This window comes from Tenrec ecaudatus, chromosome 17 (assembly GCF_050624435.1).
Source record: "Tenrec ecaudatus isolate mTenEca1 chromosome 17, mTenEca1.hap1, whole genome shotgun sequence".
NCBI classification, from domain to species: domain Eukaryota; kingdom Metazoa; phylum Chordata; class Mammalia; order Afrosoricida; family Tenrecidae; genus Tenrec; species Tenrec ecaudatus.
This window is the reverse complement of record NC_134546.1, coordinates 48,086,993-48,103,970: the sequence shown is the minus strand read 5'-3', so window position 1 is coordinate 48,103,970 and position 16,978 is coordinate 48,086,993. Positions and strand designations below refer to the sequence as shown.

The following is a 16,978-nucleotide window of genomic DNA, read 5'->3' as shown; positions in this document are numbered from 1 at the left end:
CTCTAATGTCAGTCAAATGTATTCAATCTTATTATTGTTACATTATATACTTCTAATGTTTTTAAAATAAGAAAAACACACTGTATGTTGTTATAGACCTAGTTGATGCCGCAGCTATGGCGCGACCTCCCTCCATGTGAAATTGTCCACTGGCAATCTGAAGTCAGTTTTTGTGTTTTCATAGTTTGATAAAACTTTACATAACTGATGTCATAAGCTCTTTCCTATTTTCATCTAACATGTGTTTGTTATCTTTATCCATGTAGCTATACGTAGTTTTAATGACGTCTTTTTAACATCTACATAGGTTTTGTTTGTTTGTTTGTTTGTTTCTTTAACATTATATTGTGTTGTGGCTGAAAGTTTATAGAGCAAATGTTTCTTTAACATTATATTGTGTTATGGCTGAAAGTTTATAGAGCAAATGTTTCTTTAACATTATATTGTGTTGTGGCTGAAAGTTTATAGAGCAAATGTTTCTTTAACATTATATTGTGTTGTGGCTGAAATTTTCCATTCAGCAATTTATACACAGATTGTTCCATGACATTGATTGCAAACCCCACAAATGTGTCTCGTTTCTACTTTAAGTTTGCATTCACCTAGTTTTCCTACTTCTTCATGCCTTCTTTACTTTAGCGGGGAAAATTCTGCCCTTTGGTCTTAGATAGCTCAGGGTTCTGAAGAGCGTGCTCCCCCTGGAAGTGACATTGAACAGGCCTGTCCTTTTTGTGGCTGAAAGACAATCTCCAGGAGTGACTTCCTTTCTAAATTAGAGGGACATCTAAAGGCCACAATCTTAGGGGTCCCACTTTTGAATAGATTTTAATGTTCTACCTTTATCTCCCATTGTATCTGGTACCTTCGATTGCTTAGAGCAGTCAAGGCCTGTCTACTTTAGCATCATATGAATATTGTATAACTTGCTTATCTATGTTTATATATTCCATAGATAGTATGTTTAATTGTTCCATAAAGAGTCTGGTGAATCATAACAGTATTAGAATCAAGCCTTGTGCATTAGATTTTCTCTAGGGGTTTCCTTGTCAAGTTGTAGGAAAAGTGCATGTTTACGTTTACTGGACGCTTCTGTAGGTTCTGCAGTGACTGCATCCAGTCCCATTCTTACCATGCGTAGATACTGGATTAATAAAGCAGTTACTGAAGAAATGACTCAATAAAGCACCATCCTTCACAGTGAAAACTAAGCCAACAAATAATGATGGGGCAGTAATTTGGCTCTGATGATTCAATTACTGAAGTACTGACCCTATGACAGTGTGGACTTATAGAGCCAATTAATTCATTCCTGTCATTGCTGAGAACTTATTTTAAGCACGCTCAGATAAAATTGACCTTACAACCCCAAGCAAAAGAGATACACCAAGAGGGACAGCTTACTCCATGACACTTTGTCTATTTGGGAATTGCTTTGCAGCTCAGTAATTTTGTTAGGCTAGGTTGACTAGAGAAACAGAATCCAGTGACTCTCATAAGAGAGAGCTTTATATCGAGAAGTAATTATCAACCAAGAAAGTATCCCAGCCCAGTCCAACTCAAGTCCATAAGTCCAAGACTAAGCCATAAGTCCCTCTCCAGACTCACGTAGCCCCATGCAATGAGGCAGCATGGAGGAAGATCACAGGCTCGTGTGTGCAAAGGCATATGGATCCAAGGTCAGTGGAAAAACATAGCAGGGTTCCAGTAGCTCTTTGATCACTAGCAAACAATAAGGTGAAGGCAGAGAGATCGAGAGGCCAGCCTCTAGAGAGCTATATATCTCAGTTGCACCTCCAAGTGAAGTCATCAGGCTGCGACCTGATTGACAGGCTAAACTCCACCATATTTCTTACAAGTGCCATATTGGCACCAAAAAGCCTAACTATCACAGTACTTGAAATCAGCCACGGTTGGAAGAATCTGCTCTACAGCACCATGGAGCACATGTGCACTGGAGTCACCATTGAGTTGCAGAGGTCTGTCTTGATGCAGTGCTTTCACCCAAGAGTGACTCTAAAAGGCTTTCAAATAGGCACACGCTGTAATGTCTAAGCTTCAAATCTTGAGTTTTTTTCTTTTCTAAAACATCTTCATTGCAAACGATTCCACATGAGAGCAGAGGGAACGCCGCTCGGCATGATTGTTATTGTAGCCAAGGTCTGATGAAGCTGGAACATGAGAGGCAAGTCCAGGGCCAGTTGCCACCAAGCTGATTGCCCTCGTAGCCACTCCGGGTGTGTCGTAACAGAATTACACTCTCCTGAAGAGCCCCTGGGAACACTCAAACATTTCATCTGTTGGTTAGCAGTCAACTGCATTAACCACTTACACCACCCCAAGACTCTCAGAAGTATCTGGTTTCATATTAATTACAGAGGATTATTAATATAAATAAGGCATGCTCATAACCTCAAAAACTTTAGAATGTGGAGAAAAAAAGTAGTATTTTGCTTTAAATATCTTGTGAGTAAAGGGAGTTGGAAACGTTTAATGTAGTCAGTAGCTTTCCATTTAAGTTGACGCGGTGAATATGGAGGCCTGGAATTTATACTCAGGGTGTAATCCTGACAGTACAGTCTTCATTCAGGAAATGAGGAAAGGTAGCTCAACTACAGGTGTTGTGGACGGATTGATTTAGATCAGAAGACATACTGAAAATCAGTATGCTCAGGAAAACTGGTTTGTGATTAGAAGACTAATGGTTTTTTTAGTGGTTTTAATATTAAGAGATATAAAAGACCACCATCAATTACATTGCTTTTAGACTGAGATTGAGTTAAATTTGTTTTTATTCTTTCTCAGAGCATCTATGTTGTTGTGTACCCTAAAGTCAATTCAGACTCAGAGACCATATATTAAAACTAAAACTGCCTCATAGTTTTCTCATGTTGAAATCATGTTATTACTCTTGTTTGCTACACTGAAATCTGCATGGGGGAGATCACCAAGACTGTCCTCCCATGGCCTCACTGGTGGGTTCATCCACTGCCCTTCTGATTTATAGCCACATGTTTCATCCCTGGTGCCACAGGGGCTCCTTCAGAACCTCTATACTATCGACATTGATGATATAATGTATTAGTGATCAGCTTTATCATCTACATTTTATATTGTGTTGTATCTAATATTTGGCAGATACTGCTTCTTGCGAGAAAGGTGAGGCTTTGTACTCCCATTAATAGTTGTGGTCTCAGAACCTTTCAGGGGCAATTCTAACCTGTGCTATAAGATTGCTATGAGACAGCATCTACACGGTGGCAGTGAGTTTTATTATTTTTTACTAACATTTTTTAATCTAAAAATAAATTATTTTTGCATGTCTTACACTGACTGATGTCTCCCTTCACCCATTTTTCTGTTTTCCGTGCCACTGGAAGGGGGTTATATGTAGATCATTGTGATCGGTCCCCCTTGCCTCCCCCTAGCTTACCCTTACCCTCCTAATAAGGCTGCTCTCAATTTTGGTCCTGAGGGGTTTATCTGTTCTGGATTCCCTGTGTTTCCAGCTCTTTATCTGTACCCACAAACATGCTCTAGTCTAGCCAGATTTGTAAAGTAGAATTGGGATCATGATAGTGGGCGGGGGAGTTGGGGGGGGAAGCATTAAAGAACTAGAGGAAAATTGTATGTTTCATCGGTGCTAAACTACACCCTGACTGGCTCGTCTCTTCCTTGTGACCCTTCTGTAAGGAGATGTTCAATTGGCTGCAGATGGGCTTTGGGTCTCCACTCTGCTTGGTGGGCCAGCATGTGTTCCACTCTCACTCCTTCCCTCTTCGTTTGCTCCTGTGTGTTCTGATCAGACATACCCCTCTCCCTGAGCTGTGCATTCTTCTGGGAGGGGAGGGGGGATGTCCACGAAGCTGGGATTGGGGCCAGCCCCTCAGACCTCTCTATTGGCTACCTGCTTCATACCTGTATGATAGCATGTGCTCTTTATCTGTGATCTCCCTTCTACTGCTATGGAAATAATGAATCCATCCATTTCCCTAGGTCAAACAGTAAAAATATATGAAAAACATAAATAAATTTATAGGAGAAGGGGAAAGATAAGTTGTAGGCATTTTTAGCTTTCTATTTAATTGCCTGACTCCCTGCTGCTAATCTACCCTCTAGTCTTTTCTTCTGTACCTAAACCCACAAGCCACCTTCTATAAGGTGAGACTATCCCCCCCCCTTTGCAGGCACATTTAGCAGTGTCACCCCGAGGCTCCAGCAGCCATTCTGAGGCTCAGCTCACTAGATGGAGACACATAACTGTGCAGGGCCCCCGAAGTGTTCTCTCCATCTTCCCATCTCCAGGCCCCCGAAGTGTTCTCTCCATCTTCCCATCTCCAGGCCCCCGAAGTGTTCTCTCCATCTTCTCATCTCCAGATGGCCTGGCAGACTTCTAACACCTCCTTGTGCCATCAGTCTCCAGTGGCTCCCCTTTGCACTGGACCTCACTTCGTGTAACTGGGGCTCCTAGCTCCTCATGCCCAGACATCTCTGCCCTTGCCCATAGCAGGCACCTCTGGAGAGTACCCGATAAGGTTTCAAAGTCCCTTAGTCTCCATGAACATCCCAACTCAGTCTTAGGGAATGCCGTATGGCAAGCATTCCTTAACTGTGGCGTGCTTATGCTTCCCATGAGCCTCCCTGCTGTGAGGTGGCCAGGCTGACCCCTCCTAGCTTCCCCCGGCATGGGGACACATGGACACTGACCCTCCACTCTGCTTCAGTTCATGCTAGGTCCCATCCCATGCAGGGCTCTAGAGGGGTAACTTACCATTTATTGGCAGGTGAAATCCTCTGGCAGTATCTATATTGCTTGGGTAGCTTCTCCAACCTTCTGCTTGCAAAAATCTCACTTCTCTCTAGTTTGGTCACTCGTGAGTTTGCACAGGAATATCTCTTTTGTACTCTTATGTTTACCCCATCCAGGCCCATTATTTGTCTTCTCTGCCTTGCTGTTCCCAAGGATGAGTTTTATATTCTTCACCATCCAGTCTTCTGCCTCTCTCATGTACAGGTTGGTTCACCCAGGGAGAGGTACTTTCAGGAGATTGGTGGGTGGGAAGAGAGGTCATCATCTTTATTTCCAAACTCCTTGTTTTCCAGTGGGTTTCACCTGTAGCCACGTCTCTGACTCTGAGGATCCATCTTTCTTGGTCATAATTTGGCTGCGTTCTAGTAGCATCCCTCCCTACCTTTTGTGCCTTCGGGACTGGGTGCTAGCAGGACCTTTTTGCTATTTCCTGGATGTTTCCTCATTCCTGACACTTTTTCATTTAACTTCCCTTAATTAACCTTGAGTATGTCTGCATTTCCTGCTGGACTACTGAGTGATAGAAATGGATAATTAGATGAATGAGTGGTTTAACATCTCTCTTTGTAATGCTATTAGAGTGTTCCACTCTATGGATTGACTATGGTTTTTAGAATTAGTTGCAACAGCCCCACAGAACTCATAGTTATGGAGTCTATCAGCAAGATAACAGGCTGTGATTTAGGATCAAAATCAGCTTGGAAGAAACAGAAACAAAGCAGGGCAGAAGATGTTTTGTCCATCAGAACAGCTCCTAAACAGGACAGTTCTCGGGGCCTTCTCAGCCATGCCCACACGTGAGACCATGCTTGAGCCTCTCCCATCAGGCCTCATGTGCCCTCACCTCTGCCCTGCTTAGGCAAATATTACAATTCTTGAGCCACCTTGACAAATGTTTAGAGATATGCTGCTTTGCCAGCAAATCTGCCTGCAAGAGCTCAGTGCTCTCACTCCATGTAATGGAAAACTCACTGCCATCATTGTATGCCAGTCACCTAGTTCTCAGCACTGGTCCTGTTACTGCCATCTCTTAATCTTGCACTGTCTCATGCTGTTTCTTTTTTCCCCCTCCATCATCTGTTTATTTTATTTTTAACAGTATTGTGAGCACTTCATCCACACGTCATACAATTCAACAAGTCAGTCGTATCAGGAAGAGTTGTCCAGTTAGCGCCACGTTCAATTCTAGAACATATTCTTCTTCCTTGTGCCCGAGCTATTTCTAGTGCTACAGTTTTCTCTGTCTTCTGGGTCGATGAGTTCCTCAGTGCAGTCTAAAATACACTTTCCAGACCTGACTTTTTATCCTTGATAGAAGTGAGAACATCCCTCAACCTCTGTGGGATTCCTTATAAACCTAACAGAATAGCAAAATTGACTAATCATCTACAGGATCCACATTGAATTCGTTTAAGTAGTAATTGGCCAATATTCACAAGGCTTCCGTGCACTGTATTTGCTTAGTAAATGGCCCATTCTCCGAAAAGTATGTAAAATACATCAAATCACAGGGAAGGCGGTGGCCTAACCAAGTTATTTTGGGCAGAATTATAAGGACAAAGCCAGAGAGATTAGATAAACAAAGTAACCCCTAGTACTGCAACTAAACAATATTTAATATATACAAAATGGTGTGAAAAACAATAAAGTTGCTTGGAGAATGATGAGGGCAATGAATGTACAAATGTACTTTACATAATTGATGTATGTATGGATTATGGTAAGAGCTGTATGAGCCCCTAATAAAATGATTAAAAGAAAAACAATCTAGTCATTTCCCATGTACCAATAAGAAAGTATTAGCAATTCTGTAATACTGACCCTCCCGTTATGCACATCATTCTCCCCCTTTGCTGTCCTTCATCATTTTCCTGCATGTGTCCCTAAGTAATATGTTGTTTCTCAATGTATTTTAGATTTCACATATGCAAGAGTTATGGTATTTCATTCTCTTTAACGTACTCCTCCCAATTGACCGTATGTTTATGAGAATTGTCCATGTCAACTCTAGTTTATATCCACTGCTGTATATGTAGCCTTTCCTTATATGCACATGCCCTAGAATAGTAGAATTGACATACCCTTGAATTATCAACTTGACAGTGTGGCCGTTTTGTTTCATCTTGTGATTCTCCTATTGATGAAAAAGTGAACGATTTCCAAAAGTTTCTGTTAGTGCTGTTTTAAACATCCTCAGACACGTCTCCCTGTGCAGTTCTGTGAGCACTCCTCTGGGTGCATCCTGACATGGTGAATTTCCGCTTTCGGTTGCTTTTGTTAGCTGCCGTCCACTTGGCTCTGACTCACGGTGACCTGTACACAGCAGGGAACATGGCCCTGTCTTTCTCAATCCTCAGTATTCAATTCTATTGTGGGAACTATTACAACATGCTTTTCAACCTATGGGGCTCATCTTGTCACATGATATTGGGCAATATTCTGTTGTAACATATAAGATTCATAGACCTATTGACTAATTTTTGGAAGTAGATTTTCTGGCTTCTCTTCCAAGTCTATAAGCATCAACAAACCTGTCTCCAACTCCATGTGATTGTGAACTGTGCCGCAATGAACATTGGAGCACAGATGTCTGGCCATGGTTTGTTTCTTGCCTCTTCTGGGTATATGCCCAGTAGGGGGATTGCTGGGTCATATGGTAGCTCCAGTTCCATCTGATTTAGATATCACCAAATCTATTTCCATACTGGCTGCACATACCTACACGTCCACTAGCAGTGGATGAGAGCTCCTGTCTCATCACAGCCCCTCCAACACTTGTTGCTTTCTGACTTTTTGAATTGGGCTACCTTTGAGAGTGTTCAGTGGTATCTGATTGTTGTTTTAATTTGCATTTCTTTTATGGCTAATGATCAGGAACATTTTCTCATATGTTTATAAGCTATTCGGATTCTAGACAAATGTGTGCATAAACAAATGTGGTGAAGAAAGCTGATGGTGGCTGGCTATCAAAGGATATAGAGTCTGGGGTCTTAAAGGCTTGCAGATAAACAAGCGGTCATCTAGCTCAGAAGCATCAAAGCCCACATGGAAGAAGCACACCAGCCTGTGTGACCATGAGGTATAGAAGGGGCCAGGTATCAGACATCAAAGAACAAAAAAATCATATCAGTGGGTGCCCACCTTCCTGATATGATCACTGAAGACAAATGTGTCCATGAGCAATTGTGGTGAAGAAAGCTGATGGTACCCGGCTATCAGCATAATAAAGCATACAATTTTCTGATTCAGAATGGCCAATATCAGTCAATTTCAGCTCACTAATGCCTAGAATATTAATCTTAATGCAACAATTTCCATTTTGATGATTTCCAAGTTTCCAAGGTTTATACTTCTCATATTGCAAATTGTGATCATTAATAGATTTTGCAGCTCGTTTTCTTTTGCTTGAGTCTTGCTCTGTCAGCAAAGGAAGATTCCGAAGGCTCCCTTCCAACAGGCCTTATTGGACTCACATCCCTGTGGTGGAGTCTACTCCAAGAGAGCAGTTCTTCCTCAGTCACCTTTGGAGAGCCTTCCGACCCAAGAGGCCCTTCCTCTGGCACTGTATTCAACAACGTTCTGCTTTCATTCAATAAGTCTTCAAAATCTGCCAATGTTGGCAAGCTAGCCATTAAAGGTTTCAGAGGCTCCCACTTCTGAAGTGGGACGCTGAGACTTTCTTCGTTGGATATTTCACAACGTTAAAGAAAAATGAAGACTATGCAGAACACTTCATAAAGTTGCAAACCCAGGGAACATTACGCTGAGTGAAACAAGTCAAGCGGAAAAGGCCAAACTTTGCATGAGACCACTATGCCAAAAAGTCAGGAAAAAGTTTTCACACAAAAAGAATTATTCTTTGGTAGTTATGTGAGATGGGAGGGAAGGAGGGGAAAAAATCACTGACAAGTTAATAGAAATGTTTTAATTTGTATGAGGAGGGATACTATCCAATGAGGGTGAGGTCCTAATATGACCAAAGCAAAGGAAGACATTGAGATATGCACAAAAGTTATATCTAACAGAGGTAGATATTTTATATACACAATCTACAATATAGGTAATAAAATACAATTATCCATGAGTAGATACATAGGCAGACATGTAAGGTGAACAGGCATTGGTATGCAAATGGGACAACAACCAAAAGCCTAGATAGGTTTGGCAGAAGCTATTTCTACAAGTGTATTTGAATGTGCTGTAAGTCACTGACAGCATTAGCCAAAACGAGACTCCGGAAATTCAGAGACTACCAACTGAGACGTTTCAGTAAGCTGATGAAGCCCTGTAAACACTCACACATGCCAAGAAATTTGGAAGATAGTGACCTAGTCAACCAACCAAAAGATCCATATTTGTGCTCATTCCACAGAAAGGTGACCTAACAGAATGTGAAAATAATCAAACAACATTATTAATATCACATGCAAGTAAAATTTTGTCGAAGATCATTCAACAATAGTTGGAGCCGTACATTGACAGGGAACTGCCAGAAGTTCAAGCCTGATTCAAATGAGGATGAGGAACACTACTGAAGTCAGATGGAGCTTGACCAAAAGCAGAGAATACCACAAAGAGGTTTATTTGTGTTTTATTGACAATGCTTAGGTGTTTAACTTAGCATTATGGATAGTATTGAGAAAAATAATAATTCCAAAATACTTCATTGTGTTCTTGTGGAACCTATACAAGGGACTGCTGCATGATTTAAAATCAGTGAAGATGTAAATCAGGGTTGTATCCTCTTACTATACTTATTCAATTTGAATTCTGAGCTAATCACCGAAGAAGTTGGGCTGGGTGGAGAAAAACATGGCATCAGGATTGGAGAAAGGCTTGATGACAACCTGCAGATGATACCACCTTGCTTTCAGAAAGTCGGGAAAACATGAAGCATTTGCTGATGATGATCAAGGTTTGCAGCCTTTAGTTTGGATTGTAACTCAGTGTAAAGAAGACTGAAAATCCTCACAACTGGTACCGTCCTGATAAATGGAGGAAAGTTGAAGGTTGTCGAGGATGTGTCTTGCTTGGAACCACAGCCATGCTCATGGAAGCAGCAGTCAAGCGGTCAAACAACAAATTGCATCGAGTAAATCTGCTGCATGAGACCTTTTTTAATGTGTTGAAGAGTAAGGATGTCACTTTGAAAACTAAGGGGTGCCTAAGCCAAGCCATAGTACTTTGGGTCGCTTCACAGCCATGTGAAAGTTGGAAAGTAACTAAGAAAGACTGGAGCAAAAAACATATGCACTTGAATTATGGTTCTGGTGAAGAATATTGAAAGTAGCATGGAGAATATAGATAGACAAACAATTATATCTTGGAAGAAAGTACAGCCAGAATACTCCCTAAAATCAACATGTCAGGAGAGACCAGTCCCTGGAAAAGCTCATCATGCTGGGGAGTGGGGAGGAGCAGTGAGAAGAGGAAGATCCTTGGGGAGATGGATAGACACAATAACTGCAACCGTGGTTCAAACAAAGCAACACTTGTGAAGCTGGAGCCGGATCCGTTGTGTTTGTTTCCTTATAAAGACGGTCATTATGAGGCAGAACCAACTCCACAGCCCTAACAAAACACAACAGCATAAATATATGCATATCTATAGTAGAGCAAATGGGGAGCAAAGGTATGAAAATGCCTTAGACATACCAAGATTATTGGGAATGATTCATTGGACTTGAGAGTTTAGGATTACAGTCTCAGGGGACAATGAATGTCATTGGCATGGCATAATTCACACAGTGTTCTGCATCCTACTGTGACGAGCAGTGGCCAGGCTCTTAAAAGCTGGTACACTGCAATATAAAATGACTGTTGGTCACTCTCAGTCCAGAATATATAAGAATAAAAGAAATTAAAGTCTGAAAGAAAAAAAAAAGTCCAAAGGATTCATTAACCTGAACCACTGCCTCCATGACCTTGAGACTAAAAGAAGTAGATGGTGACTGATTACCATTACTACCTGCTCTGTTCAGGACCACAGATGGTCATGTAGAGAATGGAAGAAAAATGCAGAACAAACTTTAAAATTATAAAAATCACTTACTGGTCTAATAGAGGCTGGTAGAACTCCTGAAGCTCTTTAAACCTGGAGTTGAGCCCATCCCCAGGAATCAACTTGCAGAAAAACAGCCAAAAAGAAGTGAACATTGTATTTGTGAGGAACATGTTACTCACAGCAGTAACCCAAAAGGATTGAATTTCCCCAAAACAAATCTCAGAAGGCAATAAAGGGCAGAAAGAAAGACAAAGGAAATGGCACCTATCGAGGAAGGGGAAGCATGCCAGTTACATTGACAGGATTTCAACGAATGTTACAAAGCAAGAGATGCATAAATTGGTGAATAGCAAACTGTGGTCCTCTGTAAGCATCCACCCAAACCACAATAAAATAAAAGTGGAAATAAGAATCATATTCTTAAATGTAAAATTTTAAACTTAAAATTTTAGAAAGTAAACAGAAGAAAATCTTAAGGATTTGGGGCTAGATAAAGAGTTCTTGGACTTTACACCACAAGCGTGACCCATAAACACAGAAATTGAACCTCATTGTGTTAGTCTGGGTAGACTAAAGAAACAAATTCACAGAAACTCATATGTATATAAGAGAGTTTTATATAAGGTTAAGTATACATTAAGAAAGCCTCCCAATCCAGTGCTGTCCAACATTAGCCCATATGTCTGACACCAATCTACAGAGTCCTCCTCCATTTCACAAAACACATGCAATGATACCGACTGGAGGAGGAAAGCCGAGTAATTGAACATGTAAGTACCTCAGCACTGGCAAAGGTCTCCACGCAGCTGCTCCAGCACCCAGGGCTGTATCCGGGTAGGTCCATGTGGCTTCTCCTCAGGGATGTCTCCCAGGAAGTGAGCCTTGCCAGCTGAAGCAGGGAACTGGCTAAGTAAGGCAGCTGCATCATCAATGGGCCAACTCTCAGAGATCAAGAGACCCAAGAACATTCAAAAAGCGAGGCTTGCCGAGCCATTTATCAATCCGCCCTTTAATTAATCCCACATGTGTTTATCGATCAGGCTGAACAATAAACCTTAACTATCTCACTCATCAAAGAGAAAAACTTTTATTCTTTGAAAACCAATGTGAAAAAGGTGATAAAAAACAAGCTATAGCCAGAGGAGCAGGAACTTACTATCCATATACCTAACAAAAGACTAGTATTTCAAATACGTAAAGAACTCTCAAAATAAAAATGTAAACAAGAAACCCACAGTGGGTAAAACACGTGAACAGATATTTTACCCAAGAATACATAGAGGTAGTAAATAAGAATATGGAAAGAAAAAATAAGAACCTGGAAAGATTATTCAATACTGGTATAGATTGAATTGTGTCTCACAAGGAAAAACTATGCTGAATTCCTAACTCCAGTATCTGTTAATGTACTGCGCTTAAAGAAATAGGGGTTTTCTTTTATAACGTAAGTCAAATGAGTAATATGGGTCTGATCTTAATCCTTTCGGACTGATATTTTAAAAAGAACAGAAAGAGAAAATACTGTGTGAGGCCCTGTCTCTATATCTAGGAATACCAAGACCCACCTAGTGTTGTAGAACCTGAAAGAAAAGAGAAAGAATTCCCCCTCTTTTGCCACCTGAAGGAGAGCAGATTTCCGCCAATTTGGACTTCTAGGTTCCAGCACTGTAAGAAATTAAACTGTTTGTATTTTTAAAACCACTCACTTTGTGGTATTTTGTTAAGGAAGCCCTAGAAATGAAAACAAACATTAATATGTGTAGGAAGATGCAGATTCAAACTTATCAAAATAAGTAAAGTAAAAGGTAGTGGCAATATCAAATGCTGTGAAGAATATGGAGACATTGGATCATTACTGAAAATATAAAGTAGTACAGCTACTCTGGAAAATAATTTAGCATTTCTTATAAAACCAAACATGCAAATTCCATTAGACCCAGCAATTATACAATTGGGCATTTATCCCAGAAAAATTAAAACTTAAGTTCATACAAAAATCTGTACACAATGTTCATTGTAGCTTTTTTTGTAATGGCCTCCAAACAGGAAAGAAAGCAAATTTAATTAGTCAGTGGTAAATGTGTTGCATCTAAGCCATGTAATACTGCTGAACAACAAAAAGGAATGAACTCCTTGTATATGCAATGTGGTCGTTATATAACTTCATGTCAACTTGAAGAGATATAGAAGTGTAGGAGTAGTATTCAACCTGTCAATCAGGTTACAGCCTGATGGTGATTTCTTGTGGGCATGGCATTCTGCATCATCGCATGTGGCTGCATGAGTCTGAGCGGTGGAACTCTCAGAAAGAGTTCCAGAGAGGGGGAACTGGCATTTCCGGTAGGGAGCAGGGTTGGGAGGCAAGAACTGGACCTGAGAGTGAACTCAGAATAGCAAGAGCAGTAAGCGAGAGAACAAAGGATCGTTTCAGCTATTTGAAGTCTTTGGGGTGTCTTTTAGAAAGGGGGGCTCCAGTGCATCTTTCTGGTTGGTGTGGGTGAAGCCAATGGGCTAGGTGCCAGCTTTAGTGCCCTGAGATCACTTAATTGGGCAGGAAGATGAGCAGAGTAAGCTTTGGAAACAGAAGAAATATCTGCTGCTGTCCTTAGAAACGCTGCCTCTGGACGGACCCTAGAGCTATAAAATGGCAGCAAGATGGTTCTTGTGTTGATAAAAATGTTCAATGTCTTGATAGACTATCAGTCTCAATATCGTGGTGGTAATTTTGTGTTATAATTTCAAGAAATTATGAATTGCTGAAACCCAGGTGGGGACTGAGCATGATAGTAGGACAGGAGAAAAGTCAAGGGAAATAGAGGAAAGAGCTGGGAGGCAAAGGGCACTTATAGAGGTCTGGATAAAGACATATACATATGTAAATATATTTATATGTGAGGATGGGGAAATAGGTATATGTGCATATATTTATAGGTTTATGTAGCAGAAGGACATTGGGCCTCCACTCAAGTACTCCTTCAATGCAAGAATATTTTCTTCTATTAAATTGGCATTCTATGATGCTCACCTTCCTGACATAACCACTGAAGACAAAGCGGGTGAATAAGCAAATGTGGCGAAGAAAGCTGATGGTGCCCAGCTATCAAAAGATATAGCATCTGGCGTCTTAAAAGCTTGAAGGTAAACAAGCGGCAATCTAGATCAGAAGCAACAAAGCCCACATGGAAGAACACACCACCCTGTGTGATCACGAGGTGTCGAAGGGATCAGGTATCAGGCATCAACAGAACAAAAAAATCTTGCCATAGTGAATGAGGGGGAGGGGAGTGCAGAGTGGAGACCCAAAGCCCATCTGTCGGCCACTGGAGATCCCCTTGCAGAGGGGTCTAGGGGAGGAGACGAGCCAGTCAAGGTGTGATGTAGCAAAATGAAAACTACAACTTTCTTCTAGTTCCTAAATGCTTCCTCCTCCCCCCACCGCCCCATCACTATCATAATCCGAATTCTACCTTGCAAGTCTGGCTAGACCAGAGGATGTACACTGGTACAGATAGGATCTGGAAACACAGGGAATCCAGGGAGGATGATCCCTTTAGGACCAGTGGTGTGAGTGGCGATACTGGGAGGGTAGAGGGAGGGTGGGTTGGGAAGAGGGAACGAATTACAAGGATATACATGTGACCTCCTCCCTGGGGGACAAACAGCAGAAAAGTGGGTGAAAGGAGACGTCAGACAAGGCAAGATATGACAAAATAATAATTTATAAATTTTCAAGGGAAGGGGGAATGGGGAGGGAGGGGGAAAAATGAGGAGCTAATGCCAGGGGCTTAGGTTGAGAGCAAATGTTTTGAGAATGATGAGGGCAATGAATGTACAGATGTGCTTTACACAAATGATGTATGTATGTATTGTGATAAGAGTTGTATGAGCCCTTAATAAAATGATTTAAAATATAATAATAAAATAAATTAAATTTTTTTCAAGAAATTATGTAAAGGGTACATGGGACAACATAATTTCATACAATTGAAGGTGAAGTTAAAATATCTCAAAATAGACAGTTTAATTTAAAATTTGACATTTAATTAAATTTCTATCAAAACTTGAGCTGCACACTATTATAGATAAAACTTGCCCACCTACTTACATATGGGTCATTTCTTAGACATGTTATTTACAACCCAATAATTATTAAGATTGTAAAACACATCATTTAGCATCTAAGACTAATTTGGTCTTAGAGTTGTAAAAGACTGAGCAAATGTATCTGGATTGGTAGCCAAACTGAATATTAAAAACAGAACTTCCATGAAGGAAGGACAGTTGGTCACCTTCATTCTGAATCTTGACCGAATGCTAAGGGTTCCGAGTACTGGCAGCAACAGGACAACTTACCTTGCACCCTCTTCCCTCACAGGACCTCCTGTTCAGCGTGTGCGCCCTCAACATCCTGTCCACCATTGTATGTGCGTTGGCCACGGCCATGTGCTGTATGCAGATGGTGTCCTCTGACGTCCTGCCCATGGTGAGTGTGCCCCTTCCAACCCAAGCACGTTTATAATGGTGGGACAGACCCCATCCTCTAGCCAATCTGAAACCAGTGCCGCAGCGGACGCTTCTAGCATCGAGTACGAGAAGTGGTGACTGCTCTAAGCCCTGACCATGCGTGGCACTTGAAGATTCTTAGGCCGCCCTCTGGAGGACAGATTGCACGTATGTTTGGTGGTATTGGGATGTTTCATTTTGGAGCTGTGTTGGCTGAGTTCTGATACCAACAAAGATCCCCAAATGGTCCCTGGCACGTGACTCTGAGTAATGTTAGCGAACGTCATAGAGTTCACTGTTCCTTCTGCATCCATCACCTCCAGAGCAAGGCACCCTCTTCAGATTTCAGTTTCTTTTAATACATGAAATCTAAGGTTGTTGGAGGCGTTCTTAGGTTTATACACTGTGTACACACTGGGCCGCTGACTACAACATTGGAGGTTCAAGTCCATTCAGAGTCTCGGAAGAAAGACCTAGAGATAAAAAAATCAGCCATGGGAAATCCCTATGGATGAGAAGTCAGTGGCTGTGAGGAAATCTGGCCACCAGCGACAAACAGAGGACAATCTTGGCCCACCATGAGGGAAGACCTGAAATCCCTGAAAAAACTGCTTAAAAGCCAAAAGCTTAAAATTGAACTTTACTATTTCCTGAGCTCTTCGCCATTGGCCTGAGCCACTTGCGTGCATTCCCCCTGCCCTGCACAGGCCGCTCCTCCCCTGCCCTCATTTCACACAGCTCCATCTCTGCCTTGCTGCCGTCTGGGGCCCTGCGTGGCCACCAGGCTGTGGGAGCAGCTTGACACGGACGTACTCGCTACCCAGGCCATTATTTTCACCAAGTAAAAATGACTTTTCTCTCTTCTCTGTCCTTTTCTGCCTCCCTTCCCCCACACAACAGATAGGTGCCCATAGCGCCCTCACCACCCCTCAAAGGATCAAGAATTCCCACCCAAACTGCGGCTGTTTTGTTTTTTTAATTTTTAGCCTTTGTATTTTTGTCTAATATTACTCTTTTACCTTTTGTTTCTCACCCCCTTTTACTGCATTCCATTGCCCTCTGTAGATACACATCCCGCCAGGGCAGACTTGGGCACGCACATCCTCTGAAACCAGGCGGGGTCTTTGCTTGTTTGTTTGTTTGTTTGTTTAAATAAGGCATCGTCCATCGTCCCCTCCTTTCCACTGAAGGCACAGGCCCATCCATGTTCACATTGTCAGAGCAACAGATTTCCATATCCACACCCAATCCACACCCCATTTCCCCCCCTCGTGTTAGTTTCTGGACATATACTTCTTTTCTTTCTTCTTTTGACTTCCCCCTCTCAATTTTTCTTTCCCTCTCTTTTTTCTCTTTCCTCTTTAATTCTACTTCTAAATATATAAATAAACAATTTCTCTTCTGTTTGGTTATTTGCTTATACTTTTCTCCCGTCCCACTTACTATTTCTTTCTATTCCTTCTCCTTTTCATCATGAAATATACATGGACAACAGGGAAAAATCACTCCACTTAAAACACATTTTACCATTATTCTTACAAACCGTATTAGTTAATACTATCACTTACTTGGCTGACTGACTGGAAGAAGTCCCTATTTTTACCCATTCCAATGAAAAGTGACCCAATAGAATGCACAAAGTTCAGAACAATACCATGTTGTCA

General features: G+C 41.5%; 1 protein-coding gene across 1 annotated transcript in view; it reads left to right on the top strand.

Moving 5' to 3' along the window:
- Positions 1-16,978, top strand: part of ENTREP2 (endosomal transmembrane epsin interactor 2) — a 133,611-nt gene that overhangs the window by 83,579 nt on the left and 33,054 nt on the right. The window contains exon 5 of the mRNA XM_075535551.1: positions 15,187-15,294. Within this exon, the coding sequence (XP_075391666.1) occupies positions 15,187-15,294 (108 nt within the window). The remainder of the gene's footprint in view (positions 1-15,186; positions 15,295-16,978) is intronic.